Source organism: Lineus longissimus, unplaced genomic scaffold (assembly GCF_910592395.1).
Source record: "Lineus longissimus unplaced genomic scaffold, tnLinLong1.2, whole genome shotgun sequence".
NCBI classification, from domain to species: domain Eukaryota; kingdom Metazoa; phylum Nemertea; class Pilidiophora; order Heteronemertea; family Lineidae; genus Lineus; species Lineus longissimus.
Genome location: NW_027020281.1, coordinates 11,762 through 30,035, shown reverse-complemented (window position 1 = coordinate 30,035; position 18,274 = coordinate 11,762). Strand labels below are relative to the sequence as shown.

Sequence of the window (18,274 nt, the reverse complement as noted above, 5' to 3'; positions counted from 1 at the left end):
AGATGCGTGAGGTTATAAAAGACCAAAATCATTGATTTGTTTGGAACCGTGTGAAAAAATACAGGCACGTCCGCAGACCCTATATTGGGGCTATTTCATGAACACCAGAATACAGAAGAAAAGTGGTTATCTCTGACCTTGTTGATTGGTATTCATCAATTAATGGGATAATTTGATGAAAACACAGCATTCGGCACTATTCGGCACAATTGCCGGGCAAAACCTAGTCAACCCCTTGTGTTCCATGCCCCATCCAATATTGATGAATGTTGTATTTTTTAGAAAATCACCTTTCTGTGACTTAAATTGGCAGGAAATGATGCGTATTGGTATAAGTGACCCACTACTTTTGATAGTTGTTTTTCAAAGTTTACTATTTCCTCGTGGTAATCGTTGAATCTTCCTCCTCTCCTGTAACCACATAAATAGTAATTTTTTACTACTTTTAGATAGTTGTCTGTCAAAGTTACTATTCCTAATTAGTGGTTTGGGCGGCGGCGGGGAGCGGGGGACAGGGGGTCCTCGATTAGCAGCGGGTGCTACTACTAGTATTACCAAAAAAAAAACGGTAACAAAAATCATCCATACCCATGATTTTAGGTGCTTTTCCATCCTTTACTGGTGTGAGATGTCCAGGGGAAAACGCGTCCGACTCGGAGAAAAAGATGGCGACGACTCGCAATAATTTTTTCTGAATTAATTAACTGTGAGGAGGGCTCTGATTGGTTGACACCCTTACTAAAAAATAGTTATTTTAGAAATAGACAACTTTGATTGGTCAAATCAGTTAACTACATCAGAATAGTTAATTGAACATGCTGAAACAATTGTAAAATAGTAAAACAGAGCCTTGATTATCATTTAGTAGTAATTTCCGGGTTTACTGCTGAAAATAGTGGGAAAAATAACTACTTTCACCCCTGATTTTTTAGAGTGCAGGGTGTATGAGAATTCATTGGGGACAATCAGTCTAATGAGATAATTTTGAGTACCATTCATTTTTTTCAAACTTTTCGTCTATTGAACCGTATAAAATTAGGTTTAGAAAGTCCTTTCTAATCAATTTGTGAAGTAGGGATTATAAAAGAAAAATGGACATCTGGACTGATAACTTTGGCTATGTCCTGGAATAGTTTGATTCTGGGGGCAGCATAAGCTGGACACGTTAAAAAGAAATGTTCAAGTGTTTCATTGTAAAAATCACACCTTGGACAACGACTATGGTTGATGAAGTTGTACTTATTCCTATGGGAGTTAGGCCCATACGCAACCTTGAAAGCAGTCTTGCTCCGATTACGGAGCCAGTGGGCGCAGAAAATAGTTTATTCCGTTTGTAAATGGCCTGAGTCTTTGCCGAGAAAGAGTCAAGAGAGGGGCTGGCTCCAATATCTGGTGGAAGTGAGTTCCAAACCTTTATGGTAGACGGAACAAAGGAATTTTGAAAATACCTCAATCGAGTGTATGGTACACCAATATCATTTCTATTGCGAAGGTTGTAGTGCCTAGGTCTATTCATGAGAGGTAAAAGGTGATTGTGAGGTAATTTGGTGCATTATTGTTCACGATTTTGTACATTATTTTCAGTTTTGCAACGTTTCGTCTTTCACATAATAATTGGTCCCGCCCTAACTCTTGTAAGAGGGCCTACTGTGGGAGGTGTGTCGATATGCCTCAGAACAGATGATTGCTGCCTCTCTCTGGACTCTTTCTAGCTGATCAGATGCGGCTTGACTCATATATACCATCGAAAACTACGGAGCCGTACTCAAGAATCGGTCTAATAAAACTGAACTAAATGCATTCCAGTGTAGACCTTGGAAGCTTGTGTTGAGGTTTCAACGCACTCACACGTTTCATAGCCTTAGTTGAAATTGACCGAACATAAAAATTTGATATTATTAGTGAGAGGTAACCTCCTCAAGTGCATGTTCATTCAACAAGAGGTCAGGATGAGCCTGCCTAGTTTTACGTTTTGAGATAACAGAGTACACAGTTTTCGGAATGTTAAATTGTAATCTCCATGATTTAGACCGGGCATCAAGTTTTTGGAGGTCTAGATTAAGGGTTCTAAAACCATCAGTGGGTTGGATCAAAGTATGAATTGGCACTGATTGCATCATCGGCGAAAAGCTTCATCTCACAATCAATGCCATTTACTATTGTTCACAAATATATATGAGGAATAAAAGAGGGGTAATTCACCGGAGTGGGGGTTCCCTCTCCCTCAAGTCTTGTGTTACGAATTATTCAACATCTTGCAGGGTGGACAAATCATTGTGTTACCATGGTAAAAGCGGAACACCAACACACCCAACCGTTTTTAAACCCCAAGCCATGACCTCAGCCAATCAAAAAATTTGCTAAGCGCAAACACCATGTAGGTCTATGATTATTTGTCGAGTAAACAAAATATTTAAAGGGTCATATTTCAAAGCCGTGAACCCCCTCTCGCGAGCATTCAGCAATTGAAAAGAAGAAACCTTTGTGCCTCCTTTCATGTTAGAAATAACGACCATAGTGCTGTCTTCATTCACTACAAGTTGCATAGGTTTGTCATGTAATGGATTATTGAACACAATTTCATCCGAAACATATTGATTTTTCTTTCCCTTCCGTCCAGAATATTACAATAAAAGATTATTGCGTATGCCATCTTGTTCAAAGCTCTTTGGTTTCATGCTAAAATGACCGTATATACCTCGTCTTTACACCAACAATGTGGAACCCGGTTATTCGATCGCAATTCTCATCACTCCTCCCCCTCCAGCACACATCTCCACAACCCCGCAAAATGGTCCATGCTTCCACATTGATCTGCCATGCTTTCAGATTTACCATGTTCCCATCAGATTCATGGAACACCAACGTCTTCAAGACTGGACGTAAATCTATCAGTCCAGCTTCATCAAATCAGCCTGCAGTAATCGCCTCCCTAGCTTTCGGTGTCCACTCAGCTCGTCCACACAGTGCCGGGTATTATAATGTCATACGGTTGTCATGTGGTTAAGTTGCATTATGGGAAATTTCACTCCAGACGAGCTTGTCCGCACAGTGTCGAGTATAATGAATGAAGTTAAGTTTCATTCCAGACCTGGAGATATGCGGTAAAATAGGTTCTTTATCATAATAGACTATAAAGCAAGGCTAACTAAACACGTGCACCGAGGAGACGACGAGAAAACATTTTTTACAGACTCGGTCATCCCCTTTTCAAATGCAGGGATTCTTGTTTAAAGTGGTTCTCCCAGGAAAATTTATACAGCTCAAACACGATCTAAGATTTATCCAGTAAATCACATATTGGGTGTCCCAAAAAAACGCCACACTTTTGGACTATTTATAGGCCTACTTCGCTTTCTTTGCATTAAATTCAAGTAAATTTTGCACTAAGTATTATAAAAAATAGATCTATTTTTGGTATTATATTGATTGTAAATATTTCAAAGGGATCCATCGCTGATTCTTAGTGATGCAATGATAAGTACGAAATATTATGTTGAAAAATACAATGTATATCAGAGTTTTGTCATCTGAGAGCTGCATGGTGCCGTCATGTCTGCATTCAAATTTGGGTGTTGTCAAACACTGTCCACCTAAAGTTAGGTCATCTCTGTTTTAATGTTTCTCATCACTACTACTCGATTCCAGCTTTCCATGCAACTGATATTCGTATTTTGTCACGGAGTCTATACACAGGAAGGAAATCCCATCCCTTGTTGGGAAATTTTCTCATAATACTCCTACTTGTACACCTCAGCCGTTTCCCATGGAACAGTAAATAGAAGCTATGGTTGTACAATTAGGGAGCTGGAGGGCAACCCCCAGTGGTAGTCTGAATCACAGGGTCGTATTTAACCGGGAATGCGGTGGCAGGGAGCAAAGCAGGGCGTCAAGGCAGGGAGCAGACCAGGGCAGGGAAAAGTGCAGTCCATTTTCAGGGGTGGGTCCCCAATTCACCGCGCAGGTCTATAAGATCACAGCACAAGCCATAAAATTATGCATGGACCAAGACATTCTAAACCATCACAATCAAGAAGGGAGACATTGCAAGTGTCAACTAAGTGGACAACCTCCTTTTCAGCCGTGCAAAAAAGTATACATATATACCATATATAAACGGAACTGGGGAAACCGATGTGGTCGAGATATTAGTCCTACTAGGGATAGTAGGCCGAGTCCCAAAACAATGCCAGTGTATTGTCAAGGGCCGTGGTTAGGGATAGTCTCATAATCACTGACCAAAGAGCGCCGCGCCTTATCTGTTGTTGCAATAGAAAGCGGTCTATAGCTCCAGGGGGGACTATGATCACTGTCACATCGATGAGTGAAATGTCAACGCTTTATGTGTCCACATTATAGCCTACACTTGCTTATAGCCTATAGGTCCATCAGTTTACATCTGAAGGGTTGAGATATAAATCAAGGCCTAGCACTCTTTACACTCTGACAGAAAAAGGGGCATGTCATCCAATCCCCAGACCAAAAACTAATAATAATAACTATCCAGTAACAGAGTTACATTTTGAATAATCAAAAGGTTTATTGACAATGACCGATACATGTTCACCCATTTCCCCTATTTGCGATAATTCTACATTGAAGCCCTATAAAAAACATTAGTTAATCATCCTTTTCACCTCCAGTATGTTATTCAGTATTTTTCTCTTCAGACGAAACACACTGAATTTAACCAAAGTTGCACTTCAGATCGTCATTACATATATAGGCTACACTAAAAAATGGAAGGTGCCAGGAGCATGGCTAGTAGTAACATAAATTACAGCGATGTCTTTGTGCATGAAGGTACAAATTTGATCAGGAAAATTTACATTTATTTTTTTGGTGAGAGCAGAAAAGATTATGCAGGCGGGAATGATAAAATATAATCTTTCCATGGGGCCTAATAAAGAAATCAGCCACGCATATATACTTGTTTCATGACTAGGGCAATTCTAACCTCAAAATGTCCTCAAAAACTTATGCGAGTTCGCCTAGTAGTTTCAACCAAATATTATGGAAGGGCCACAATTGTCAATAAAAATAGGCCTTAAAATACCAAGTTTAAATGGTCTTCAACTGTTGTGAGGCCAAGCAGTGATTTTTTACCGGTTATCTGCAAGCCATAGGGTTTGAATGTCACCATATGGTGGGTTTCTCATGTTTCTCGTAATTGTCATGTTGCTCTTATTCCAAATTTACAGTCTCTTCAAATCCCCGGACTCTTTCCTTTTTTTACGCTGCATGATGTTTGTCCAATTACAATTAGTAAATCTCATGATTACTAAAGATATTCTCTGATTGGCTGATTGTTGGCAAATTTCAGCATACATGAAGCATACATGAAGAATGAACATGTCAAAAACATCGCAGACCTGTTAAGTGCTGTTTGGTGTTGGTCATGTTTGCAAACAGAGGTTTACCAGTGTGGACCGACCTTTAATGAAGCTAGTGCACATTACTCAAGAGTAGATTATCTTTTCAGTATAGTACTTCGGTTCCAACACCTCCGCAAATACCTACTGCTTGTTCCTAAGATGCAGATTGGCTTGTCAATTTTATTTTCATCCTGAAGGAAATCTGTACAGAAACGGGTTCAGAAAAAAATGATATACATATATAGGGTAAAGCATACACAACACGATGAAAATGTCGCTGGTACATTTTGAACAATGCACGCTTTGTCATTTTTCAAGGTGCGAGAGAATGGTTGTGCCTCAACAGTAGGCCTACTGATAATGACATGCCAAAGATACAAAAAAAGAAATCATTTCTACTTGAAACTGGTCTTTGTTCTGAATCCAAAAATGTTGACCCTGTAATTACCGGTAGTGCGACTAGTGACGATAGTGGCACTACCAGTGCAATGCTAGGATGTGAGACATATTGAAGTATTGGCTAAACTCATTTGAAAGCTGTCAGAAACTCTCATTATTCACTAACGCTATTTGAATCTCACAAAATCATGTCACAGAAGATAAGCCCCCCCCCCCCTTCTACCAACACCCACCATTGCAGGGCCAGTTTTTGTACCAATTTGGTGCAATTGTCTGGTCCTGGCTTTCAATCCGAAGAAGACAGCCCTGTCGATATGTACAATTGGTGAGCTGTTATTAATGTTTGGGAATCAGTCAAATTATTCAAGTAGTTGTACTATTGAGTTGGTGAAAATTTGCTTCGTTGCGCCGTTTGCCCTGAAAACGGCGAACATTACTTTGTTTCTATGGAATGTGCGAAGAAAATCGAAATGGTTAATGCTAGGCGTATCATAACACATCGTATCATACGGCAAAAACCCATTAACCTAAATTTGAACTACACAACTTCCTAAAAGAATTGGATAACATGGGATTTTCTTGATTTCTCTGTCATCTGTGATTATGGATCCCTCGATTAAAACAAGACCTCATTTATACCTTTCGGACCAACAGAAAGCATCAGTTCGATGGTAAGTTAAAAGTACTTTTATTTCTTTAATACTCACGGCGATTTCGCCGCAGTCATTATGCTGGTTTTGATAAGGTTTGGCAATGTTGTAAAAGTGCTGAAAGTTCTCTCTCCAGTGATGTAAGTCGATTATGAAGATTGACCCCCCCCCCCCGATTTTATAATTTGCTTATTATCAGGTATGATATTGAGACATTTTAAAGCATTCTTGTTGCGATACTGCAAATGTGCTAGTCGGTATAGTGAAGACCGAAAACTAGATAATGATGGTAACGTGCCTCGTCCGTATACCGCGCCCTGAGCTATGCAGCTACATGAAAAAAAAAACACAACAGCGTAAGAGCCACAGATCATTTATTCGGTTCGCATAATATGGCCCGTATTCTAGAGCCCTCCTTTAGCACTGAGATAGACTTTAAGTCAACCTTTAGCTGAATTTAATTTCAGGAAGCAACCTTTATCTCTGACTAAAGGAATCCTTTGCCATTTCAAGAACCTTCCTTTATCATTTTGCTGTAAGGAGGCCTTTGAAATAAAGGTTGGTCCAGAGTAACCTTTAGTCTCCCTTGAGCAGCCAGTGTGCATGGATATCTTCTGATATCTTAGCGATGGGTGAATGCCACGCATGGCGGACATTGCTTTTTGGGGGGGGGGGGGATAATGTTGCAATGTACAGATATCCAAGTAAAGACTAGGTTATATTTCTTGATGTGAAATATTTAGGCCCTTTTCAAGTCTTTCAACACCACGCCTGGAGAACGCCTTCTCATGAACACTTTTGCAGATCTCGATAAACGCATTTAGATGTTCTAATTTATTCTTCAGGAGAAGTGATGCCCATAGTGCATCATAGCATGTAATTAGTGGTGCTATCTGTACTGGGCCTAATTACCTCATGGTACAGATAAATGTAGTCTGGTTCACTAACTAATGACGCTTCCTTCAGTGTATTTTGTCATTAAACCACAGTCACTCTACCCAATGAACTGCATACTATACTTCATAAGACAACTGCATAATATAACAATGGCAGCAGAAATTAACAGCAGTGTACTAATTGATTATTACACGGGACCAGGGTTTCCCCCAGGATTTCGCCGTAGGGGCCCCAACCCCCTACAAAAGATTGTTAATTGACCCATCCTAAAATGTTTTCTGGCCTCTAAAATGCCATATTGTGCTTCTAAGTGCCCTATATTAACTGCTAAAGTTGTTGGGATTTTTCAATAAAGTCCTTTTTAAAAAAGTTACTCTGTACTTTAATGGGGGGGGGGGGGGGGTTTCTCCCATCTCAAATTATAGAGGGAAAAAATACTCCCTCCCATTGTATGAAACACTGGGGAACGCACTGTTACCGCACACTGTAACCTAAATAGGATAAAGCGAGCCTTGTGGAAAGTGTCCCTTATTTAAAGGCACCCTTTACAAACCATGAGGTAAAGGTCGACCTTAACGTAAGGGAGGTTAAAGTGTGGTTCTTGAATACCATTTCTTTAGGGAGCCGTTATTAAAGGAACTCCTAGATTAAGGTAGCCTTTATTAAGGCTTACTTTAGGTCTATTTAAAGGAGGGTTCTAGAATACGGGTCATTGTCTTTAAAAAGCTGTGTGGGGTGGGGGTGGGGGGCTATTAGGCCGACAATCTCTCGCATTTTGACTTAAATATGGCTGCCAGATGGCCATCTTGAAACTTCTGACTTTGTCCAATAGCTCACTTTAAAGTTCTGGACAGCATGTATCTACATGAGGGCGTGCAAGTTGTGGCAGTATCCTTACCAACACAGCATACATGTAGCTACATTATAATACATTTGACCGCACCTGAACACGACTGGTAGTGCAGATAGAACTTAGCAGTAAACTACGCAAACTACGAGTGGTGCCCTCATGAAGTATCCTCTATTCCCCCTCAGTCTTGGCCTAATCGGGTTTCCAATATGGCTGCCAGGTGGCCATCTTGAATTTTTGACTTTGTCCTTTTAGTTATACTTATGATAAAATTTCAAATGTCCAGGGCTTGTGTGAGCATTTATCTAAGTTCTCTCTATTACTGCCCGATTTGATATCCAATATATAGCAGCTATATTGAAAATTTGAAAAATGCTTGCCATTTCATTCCCGAGGTGGGCACATGGTCCCTGGACCATTTTGTTTTCTTTCGTCGTGTTATTTACGGATACGTAGTGAGTACATCCCGGGCACGTCTCCGGAGTACTTGTCGCCGGTAGTATCTAAAACTTGAAACCATGAAACCACCTTGAAACCATGAAACCACCATGAAACTAGCCAAAAATAACCATCATAAACTAGTCTAAATTAATCTTGATGTATTTTCTCGCATTGCCGAATAATATTTGGCCTTCGTAACACGAAGAAAACAGTACTTTGCTGCTGCTTAAAATGTCAGGCCATTTTCCTATTCCAGTTTTTAGAGATACAGCTGCATTCAACCTCGTCGCTGGGTTTAGGCTATACACAGCAGCACAGCACAGCACACAGGCAGGCATGGCAGGTGACATGACGTGTACTGCATGTACTGTAGGCCTACATTCATCGTCATCGATAACGGATACATCCACGATACTCACATTATTCTACCTATTACCAGTGATTACACGATTAGAAAATTGATGGCACATGGAATATATCTGATGACAGACATGACAGACATGAGTGCTAGGTCCAGGATTAACTGTTTAGTGTGACCATGGGACAAGCTGGTAGTGCGTACTTAGACGACCGTGTGATGTTTCGATAAGGGCCTAATGAAAATAGTTTGGGGCAAAGTTCTGAAAGTTGACTGTTTCTTTTCACGTTAGATATATCTAACACATATTAGGCCCGTATTTCAATATCTCTTATCTGCCAAGCTTGGCAAGGGTGTATGGTTACAGTTTCTGAGGGTGTTAACATAGCGTCATTTTGATATGAATTTGATATGTTGTCACAAAATCCCCAATAAATAGGTCCAGAATCATTAGAATTTAATAAAACTCGCACAATTATCTGATAAGAAGTAGTTTAACAACATATAAAAAAATTAAGAAAATTCTATGTACAGTTTAATTTTTTTTTAACAAAACGTATGTACAGTCAATGTACATAGAATGTATTACAGATTTAATTGTGGACCTAGCCCATGACAGATCATGCAGATGGATAGACGGGCAGAGACCTGTATTCATCCACGACCGGAAGTGTGGCACAGTCACATAGAGCTTATCAAAATGTCAAGTTGTGGTAAATACATGGCTGGGATGGACCAAAGTGGAATTAATTCTCAATCTGTGGTTGATTCTTAATGTACAGAGTCAGGCCATCACAGAAATATGCTTTTTGATAATATATTTAAGAAAATGTGGTCTCACTGGTCAGTTTAGAACTTGTACTTTGACAGGGCCATATCAATGCGCCAGTGACGTTTTGATGGATACGGTGTACGGAAATCTTTTTTTCTCAGGCAATCGGTATTGGAATTTTTTAAAACTTTATTATGCTATTGGCAAAGGGTTCTTCTTGACACATATAAAATTTTGTGCAGATTGATTGGTCCAATGAGTACTTTTTTTACCAAAACCTATGCACAACAATGTACACGTAATGTACACATGTTTTAATAGAGGACTCTGGCCAGACGGCATTTTTTTTTTTTTTTTTTTTACATTTATGGTAAGCGAACTACAGACCAATTCCGTAGCAGCCGCGGATTGCCCAGACAGGGCGCACGAGCCGCGAGGACCCGCAAACCATGCTCTCCGAGGGGAACGTGGTTGCCCTGTAAGGGGGCTCAACCAAGTAGTGTTTCCACCACCTGGGAACTCACCTTTCATACAAGTACTCCCCCCACATTACCCGATTTGACTTAATTTTAATATCCCTCACCCGGGCCCACCATTAGCATTCACCCCAGTGACAAACTGATACTACATTGTGCCGTCCCATGCCATTGCCCAGGATGGGACGACCCCCCTCCCATTAAGGTTGATTGGGCTTCCCTTTCCCTACCCCTTCAGCCATGGTCCCCGTTTCCCATTTCCACTTAAACCAAACCCTGGCCCAGCAGACAGGTCATCAGTCCTACCTAGCTCCATCCATGCCATGTGATCCCACACTCACACACGTTCAGCAGCACTGTTACTGTATGACCAGTCAAGTCGTAGTTCTGTCACCAAGATGTTCAACATTGCCTCGAAGAGACCCTGACTGGGTACCCGGTATACACTATAATACAGTATCCATCCAGAGGGAACTTCCAACCCCCACCTACCAAATTTGCCTATCCGTTAATTATAATCCCTCTCCGGACCCCCCCCCCCCCCCAAATTATCCCCATTCACCCCAAATCCACAGTCCAGGCTGTAGTGGATGGGAGGCAGGTGACCCCCGGGCAGCAGGCTCGGTTATGGGCACACTCATCGGCATGGCCCGTTGTTTTTTATTTCATTTGGTCCTTTCCACTTCGGCCGTGAGAAAAATGTTGTCGTTGTTGGTAGGAAACTGGATGCGAGGTTGCAGTGTTGGGTATAAAATATGGAATGTCCGGCGTGTTGAGCGATTAATGGTAGTTTAATTGCATTTTAATCAATTAAACCAGGACGGAAGTTCTTGCAACAGTCAGAATAACAGTTATAACAATCTAGACGGACAAAAATAGGGAACAAAACATGTTTCCAATGACTATAACGAAAATAATGGGTGGTTTCAAGGTAGTTTCATGGTTTCAAGGTGGTTTCATGGTTTCAAGTTTTAGATACTACCCTTGTCGCCAAAGAAAACTCACTAGGAGATCCCATCATTTGCATGGCATAATTGCTATCCTCTTTAAGTGGTTCTCGCATGAAATTGAACTACGAGATTATTCATTACGAATAATTATTTGACGCCTTAATCTTGCGTACACCACTACATGAATAAAGTGTATAGGCCTACTTAGCAATATCTTTCCCGCCAAATTCCGTGGAAGAACCATTTTAAGATATGTTTCCAAGTTCTCTATTAATAGACAAGGTACGAACTATTTCTGGCGGGGGTCAAATAATTGATTGACATGGCCGCCTTTTAGAGGAAAGGAGTAAGGTGATCTGACAGGAAAGGTTTTTGTGGAAGGCCCTCGATATCTGGCAATGCATTGGAAAAATCATGTGCGCTGTGCTTCATTCCATTTTTAAAGCTTTTTTCTAGTTTACTATGATGCATTCATAAATGGGCGTTGCACAGTTTGCTTTGTCAATTGCATAAACGGGCATTGCACAGTCTATGTTCATGACTGATTAGAATATTTCAACATTCCAGGCTGAAGACAACATTTATTTCATGCGAGACGTCTAAAATACGCTGTCAACAGATGCACGAAATGCACGAAATTGCGGTTCGCAGCATAAGCCAGGTACTGTTAGGTAGACTTATAAACAAGCCTATCGGCGTCTGATTCACAATGTGGTTTGTGAGGAGTGTCATAGTCGTCAACAGTGTAGCTTACGTATTTCGAAGACCAGTGGAATTGGCGGCGTCAAATTATTAGTGAAATTTATAATTTACAAATTACAAATTACAAATCGTTTATTGAAACCGTGTAAAAAGTTACATTTTACATAAGATGAAAGTACAATGACCATAAGCATGATGAACTAAATAACTGGTGTGACATTGTTGTGGATTTGGTGGTGTGCAGCTGGAGGAGTGGACAATGTCACAACCAGGGTTCCTACATTATATACAGTGGAACCTCCGTTAGTAGACACCTCTCTATTAAAGACAACCTTTCCAATAAGGACACTAGTTTTGGTCCCAAATTGGTTGTTTCCATTCAATTTTGACTTCTCTAATCAGTCTTTGGGTGTTCCGAATGCTTGACACATTTCGAACATGTTTTGGTTGGAAACAACCCTACAGTCTTACACTTATGGCTGAATGAATGACAGTGCATTTTCGTGTAAGCTCGGTGACGAAATGCTGCGACACTATTCGTCACCAACATGCTTGATGGGTGGTGCCATCTGCACAAAGGACGATGAATTAAATAACTGATGTGACATTGTCGCTGCATTTGCAGGTGTCCACATCGAGGAGTAGATGATGTCACTACATGTACCAGGGTTTGTACTTTCATATACAGTGGACCTACTTTTTGTGGACACCTTCCTATTGAGGACAACCTCTTTAATAAGGACAGTAGTTTTTGGTTCCAAATTGGTTGTTTCCATTCAACTCGACTTCTCAGTTTAGGACACCTCTCTGTTAAAACAGCACTTTTCAGTCCCTGGGGCATTTCTGGAAATTTCATGCTATAGAGCAATAGGTTCAGCTAAGTGACAAGAACAGTACTATAAGACGGTTTTAAAAAGTTGAAAATTATTTATTTAAATGACATATGAATGGTTCAGCAGTAATTGGCAGTGTGCATTATGTAATGAAATATGATTTACATAATATAACATTTTTGTGACAAATAGTACAGATGATGGATAAATCGATACAGTGGATAGCTGTTAGAATATGCAATACATGCAATAGCATTTGTTTTCATTGAGATTTTGCGAGAACCAAGTGGTATTTTGACAAGATAATAGAAAGCCAATAACACTACAAGAACATGACTTCAATACATTGACATTGTAGTACTTGGTATACTAAAAATATTCAAAGATGGGTATCTCGAGTTAAAGTACAAGATGTATGAATGAAGGAGGCACTCGGGTAAGAAATGGTGTCGCTAATGAAAGATTAGAATTAAGACATATCTCTGTATTTCATGTGGTGTACTGACAAATGGTGCAGTTTGTTAGCAATTTTGTACATAGTTGGTGTGTCATGTTTATTCATACATCTTGCTCTATAAAAGCGAGTGAGAGAGGCATTGTGACATTAGAGTGTTGTATATCTATAGAATATGTGACCCGTCACAGCAAAACCAGGTACATGTCGCACAGAAGATGAGCCTAAATGACACCAGGAGATAATGGAAGAAATTGATGTGCTCATATTTTACAAAAGGCAGACAATAGATAAATGAACAAACAGTCCGTCTCAACCTGCCAAGCTCAGAGCGACATGCGCCTGGTTTTGCTGTGACGGGTCACATATACAAAGTTTACATAAAACAAGATTTGTATGTTTATTTAGGAGTACAAAAGTTGTATATAAAATGCCGACTTCATAATGATTTATAGGACACAAAATTTGACATGACAGCATTTTATAAAATATGAATAATCTATAATGAGAATAGTTTTGTAGCACCAATGATTTGAAAATACTGAATTTATTTATTGCATGAATAGAACACAAAAAACAGGATGATACCATGATTGTCACATGCGTGAAATATATTGTCATGGATGGGCATTGGGAACAAAAAGAATTGCTGTTATCAGCTGCATTGGTAGCGATTGCTTTAGCTGATTTTCAGAAACTGACAGGAATGAGAATGTTGATATAGTGTTGAAAAAATATTTTTATAACATACATTGCATTCAACACTAAGAAGTAGACGAGTACTAATTTCGCACACTTGAAAATATATGGACATTGACTGTCACTGGTAGTGGTAGTAGAGTAATTACATGCCATCAGCAGCACTAATTCAGACAGTTTTCGCTGTGCTTCAGTAACTGACTGGAATGACTAAGTTTGATTGTGCTGAAATGATACATGATAACGTACATTGCATAAACAAAATGATTACAAGATTTGTACTGTCTTGAAATATATGGACAGGGACAGTCACTGGAAGTTTGACATGCCATCAGTTGCACTGCTCCCGACAGTTTTCACTGTGCTTCAGTAACTGACTGGAATGACTAAGTTTGATTGTTCTGTATTTGCCTCCATTTGGATTTTGTGAACAAAAGTTACTAACCTTGTGTAATTGAAGTGTCGAATTCGCCTTGGTCGAAATGATAATACAGTAAATAAATCTATTGAATGTTGCTGAAAAGAAAACATTTACTACGTTAGAAGCCATGTACATGATAACACCACCACCACCATTATCAATATCATCACAAGTCAACTGGGGAATATGTGTGATATTTGTTCAAAACTTGCGTATATGGTATTTGCAGGTCTATTGTATTGTAACATATTTTTCACTTTCAAAATTAACTTTTTTACTAGAAATAATGAATCAATACTAACCGTAAGAAGCGTATGAAATTACAGAAGGCCTTCGTCGAAAAATGTAATGTACTTGTACTCATTCGTGTCATTAAACCTGAAAGCAGCACAGCATAACAGTGAAATTACCGTGACATCAATGGATGTCAAACTAACGTAGTGACGTAAATTTGAATTCGAAGTGCACAATTTCACAATTAAGGTTTTGAACACATTGAGAACTGAAAAACTTCAATCAAATGCTTTCACACCAATGATATGATTGTGGCGCTCCTGATGAGGTATCGCCCTCTGCTGAGCAGCTTTGGTCGTAACTAGGGTAAATGTTTTTTTCAAGTGATATGAGCGATGCAATACCTTAGTTACCACCAGCGCCACGTAGCAGTCAATGAAGTTGTGCTGGTACCCCATTAACGTCATGCTTCAAATTTGAAGAAATTAATATTACCTTCATCAAGTACGTAATATTACACCAGGCCTTTGTCGAAAATGTAGATCTCGAAGTCTAACTGTAATGAAAGAAAACATCAATGTGACAATATGGTCTACTATGTATGAGGGGGAGAACGGGTATTTTCGGGACACTGGGATGGGCCGAAAATAACTGTCGGGATTCGGGATAGACACCCTTATTTTAGCGGGATTCGAGACAAGCCGTGTTTTGCGTCACGATTCGGCTGAAATTGCGTATTGGGAAACGGGATAAGCCTTTTTTCCTAACAGGACGTCGAGACAGTTACCCCCCCCCTTCCCCGTTCCCACCCTCATGACATGTAGCATTGATTGTAGGCCTATTGTTACTCACAATCTATTTTTTTGTAATTGATACTGGTAGTATCAATGTGAAATATGCCACACGTTGGGAGCATGCAAGGCCTAGTACAATACACCATCATCACAATCAAATATTTCAATAATACACTGCCAACGAGAGGAGAGTGAATGTTCAACCATCAATCACGTGCATTGTAGTGTACATCCCCCATGACGGCTTGCGCCCCGCTGACACGACGAGCACATGGCTGAGCCAATCCATCGCCTATACACTACTTTACAAAAATCGACACCTACTGAAACTTTCACTAATTATTCTCCGAAATGTACTTTATCGTTACATCAATAAATGCACATTCGAAATTCAAAACTACCACTTATTTTTGCCGTGAAACTGACCTGAGTTATCGAAACACCGTCACTACGAAAAGAGGAAGAAGCAGGTCCGCATTTATCGAAATATTGCTAAATATAATTGTCAAAATGTCGACCAAATTACCAATTAAATCACAATAAACTTATCAAATGTTCCCTCATGCCTTTGGGTGAAAAAATACTGATTTTTCAATCATTCTCAATTTTACAAATCACCAATCACAAAAAGAAATAATGATGCAATTACCCAAAATAGATGAGATTTTACCACTGGTATAATTCCGCCATCTTGGATATCGGCATCGTCACCACCACTTCAAATTCTAAAGTCTTATTCAGGCCTAATATGTGTCACCTGCTGTGGTGAAATGGCTAGTTTTATCAATAAATAACAAAATATGATCTTTGTAAATAAAATCGGAGATCTTCTGGTGTGTTTTTATGTGAATTTATTACGAACTATCAATGCAGCGCAGGGCAGCCATCGTGTTCTCATGCGTAGTGGCGATGCGATAGCCATCCGCGGCACTGCTTTTCAAGATGGTGGCAATTGCCCAGTGCTAGAGGCGTTGTAAGGAAAATTGAGAGCAGGCCCCTAATGAATGAACTCTCAACGATATCGATATATTTTCGTAATTCCAGCACAACTGTTCAACAATGAACGTCCACCGACAATCCCACTTAACGAATATTAATATCAATTCATATCATGTATCTTAAAACGCTTTTATTTCATTTTAAAAAGAGTTATCGAGTGAACGATGACCTCCTACCGCACCCTCGAAATAAACAGCCAAAATGACCACAAAAACACCTTTTTAGAAAAAAACAGCGATTTTTACGAAATAAATGTCATCAGAGACGAAACTAGACACTAATTTAGCTAGGTATGCACAGTAATAGTACCTGAAGTGATCGATTTCAAGGAGAAAATACACTGAAAACAACTTTTCAGGAACAGAAATAAGATCACATTGTGAATAAAAAAGCGTTTCCGGGCCGAAGTGTTAGAAGAAATACCGGACGAGATGGTAAATCCTGGTATTATGGTTTACGCCAAATCGACGGAGATGTTAAGGAGACGGAAGACGGCAAAATGAACGTCTCAGTGTGTTTACAGAAGGCAAAGAAGAAATGTCGATCAGCTTTGAACATGTACCGCCGTGAAAGGCTTGAAAAAGAACGTGTCATGGCGGAACTTGAAAAGGTGCAGTATAGCAATACTGCAAAATTACCATCATCACTGTTCATTAAAAAAAAACAACTCAAAGACAGTCCTCATACGAGAGGAATACTCGGAAGTGGGTCCTTCGGTGAATGCCTGCTACAAACATTCAGAGGAATGGTCGTGTCCGTCAAACAATTCAAACATCTTGATCTGCATAAACGGCGTGTTCGTTATGAGGTCGTCAAGGAGGCAAAGGTTCTATTGAACCTTAATGCCTCACAACACGTACCATACCTGATAGGCATATCAGTAGAAGATCCTCCATTCGTTTTAGTAACTTCATTTCATGGAATAAGCTTCAAGTCAAGTACCTTACATTCGGTAATGTCGCGAAAAACTGATATTCGATGTAATCCTATTGACTGGATAGTTGTTGTGAAACAAATTTGTGTTGGGCTTGGCGACATTCATAACAGTGGTTACCTCCACAATGACTTAAAAACAGATAACATTCTCATCGAATATGAAGGGTCGGGAGTTAATATTGTCATTATTGACTTCGGTAAAAGCTGTCTAATACGCAAGGCAACACGTAAAGTAATATCTATAGAAGAGAGACAAAGTTACAGAAAAAGATACCCATGGGTCGCAAATGAGATAATTGATGGAAGCGCGACATTTTCCATTGCAAGCGATATCTATTCATTGGGATATGTTGTCAACATGATTCAGAAGTTTGGTCACTTGAACACCACGCGATTTCTAAACATTTGTGAGCAATGCATGTCGAATACTGTTTCTTCTAGACCATCTTTACCAAGAGTAATTGACCTCATTTCTGGTATAGTTTAGTGGGTGTGTTGGATGTGAAAAAAGTAGGCCTACTGCTGCAGCATCGAACAATGGTTAACCCACTTTGAAAAGAATTGGGAAGAATTCCAGCTCCAGCAAAAATAAGATACATTGTCCAGCTGTCATCAATTTGGTAACAATCGTTTATCAAAATTAAGCCCGGTGTGACAGCGATCCAAGTCCCCCAGGGATGTAAGTCCGTTTCTAACCCAAACCAAACCTCATAACAAAGCGAAGCTATTGTACGTGGGACCTATATCCCTAGGACTTCTATCACTGTGACACCGGTGTTCTATCAATAAAAGGAAACTCTCATAACCCCCTACCATCTCTTTGTTTTATTGAAATTCCATAGAAGTAGCGCCTTGCCTTGTCTTATTGATTTACCATTTGGCATTTATGGGTGAAGATTTTCGTAGCAAGGCAGATGGGTAGTTTCCGGTCATGGAAATTTACCTCGGTATATCTCACCCGTCACCACAGAATGAGTCGCTTGTCACTCGGACGTTGACGAGTTGAAACCATTTCAGCGCTGACTGGCCACTTG

The 18,274-nt window shown here is 39.8% G+C and overlaps 1 protein-coding gene and 1 long non-coding RNA gene across 3 annotated transcripts; one reads left to right on the top strand and one right to left on the bottom strand.

Annotated features, from left to right (window-relative positions):
* Window positions 1-12,708: 12,708 nt before the first annotated feature.
* On the bottom strand, window positions 12,709-16,638 carry LOC135503562 (uncharacterized). Of its 2 annotated transcripts, XR_010449916.1 has the most exons (5): window positions 15,732-16,638; window positions 15,007-15,067; window positions 14,580-14,655; window positions 14,302-14,372; window positions 12,709-14,081 (listed from the first exon to the last, which is right to left on the bottom strand). It is a non-coding gene; the product is annotated as an uncharacterized LOC135503562 (long non-coding RNA). The 2 variants fall into 2 exon arrangements; XR_010449915.1 differs by lacking the exon at window positions 15,732-16,638 and having other exon boundaries at window positions 15,007-15,230.
* Window positions 16,639-16,710: 72 nt separating this feature from the next.
* Window positions 16,711-18,030, top strand: LOC135503561 (uncharacterized). The gene has a single exon (XM_064797165.1). The coding sequence runs from the start codon at window positions 16,804-16,806 to the stop codon at window positions 17,725-17,727; it is 924 nt and encodes a 307-aa protein (XP_064653235.1). The 5' UTR covers window positions 16,711-16,803; the 3' UTR covers window positions 17,728-18,030.
* The last annotated feature ends 244 nt before the right edge of the window (window positions 18,031-18,274 follow it).

What these genes read in the sequence shown, in the direction of transcription:
- LOC135503561 (XM_064797165.1), top strand. Translation starts at nt 16,804, where the DNA reads ATGAACGTCTCAGTGTGTTTACAGAAGGCAAAGAAGAAATGTCGATCA.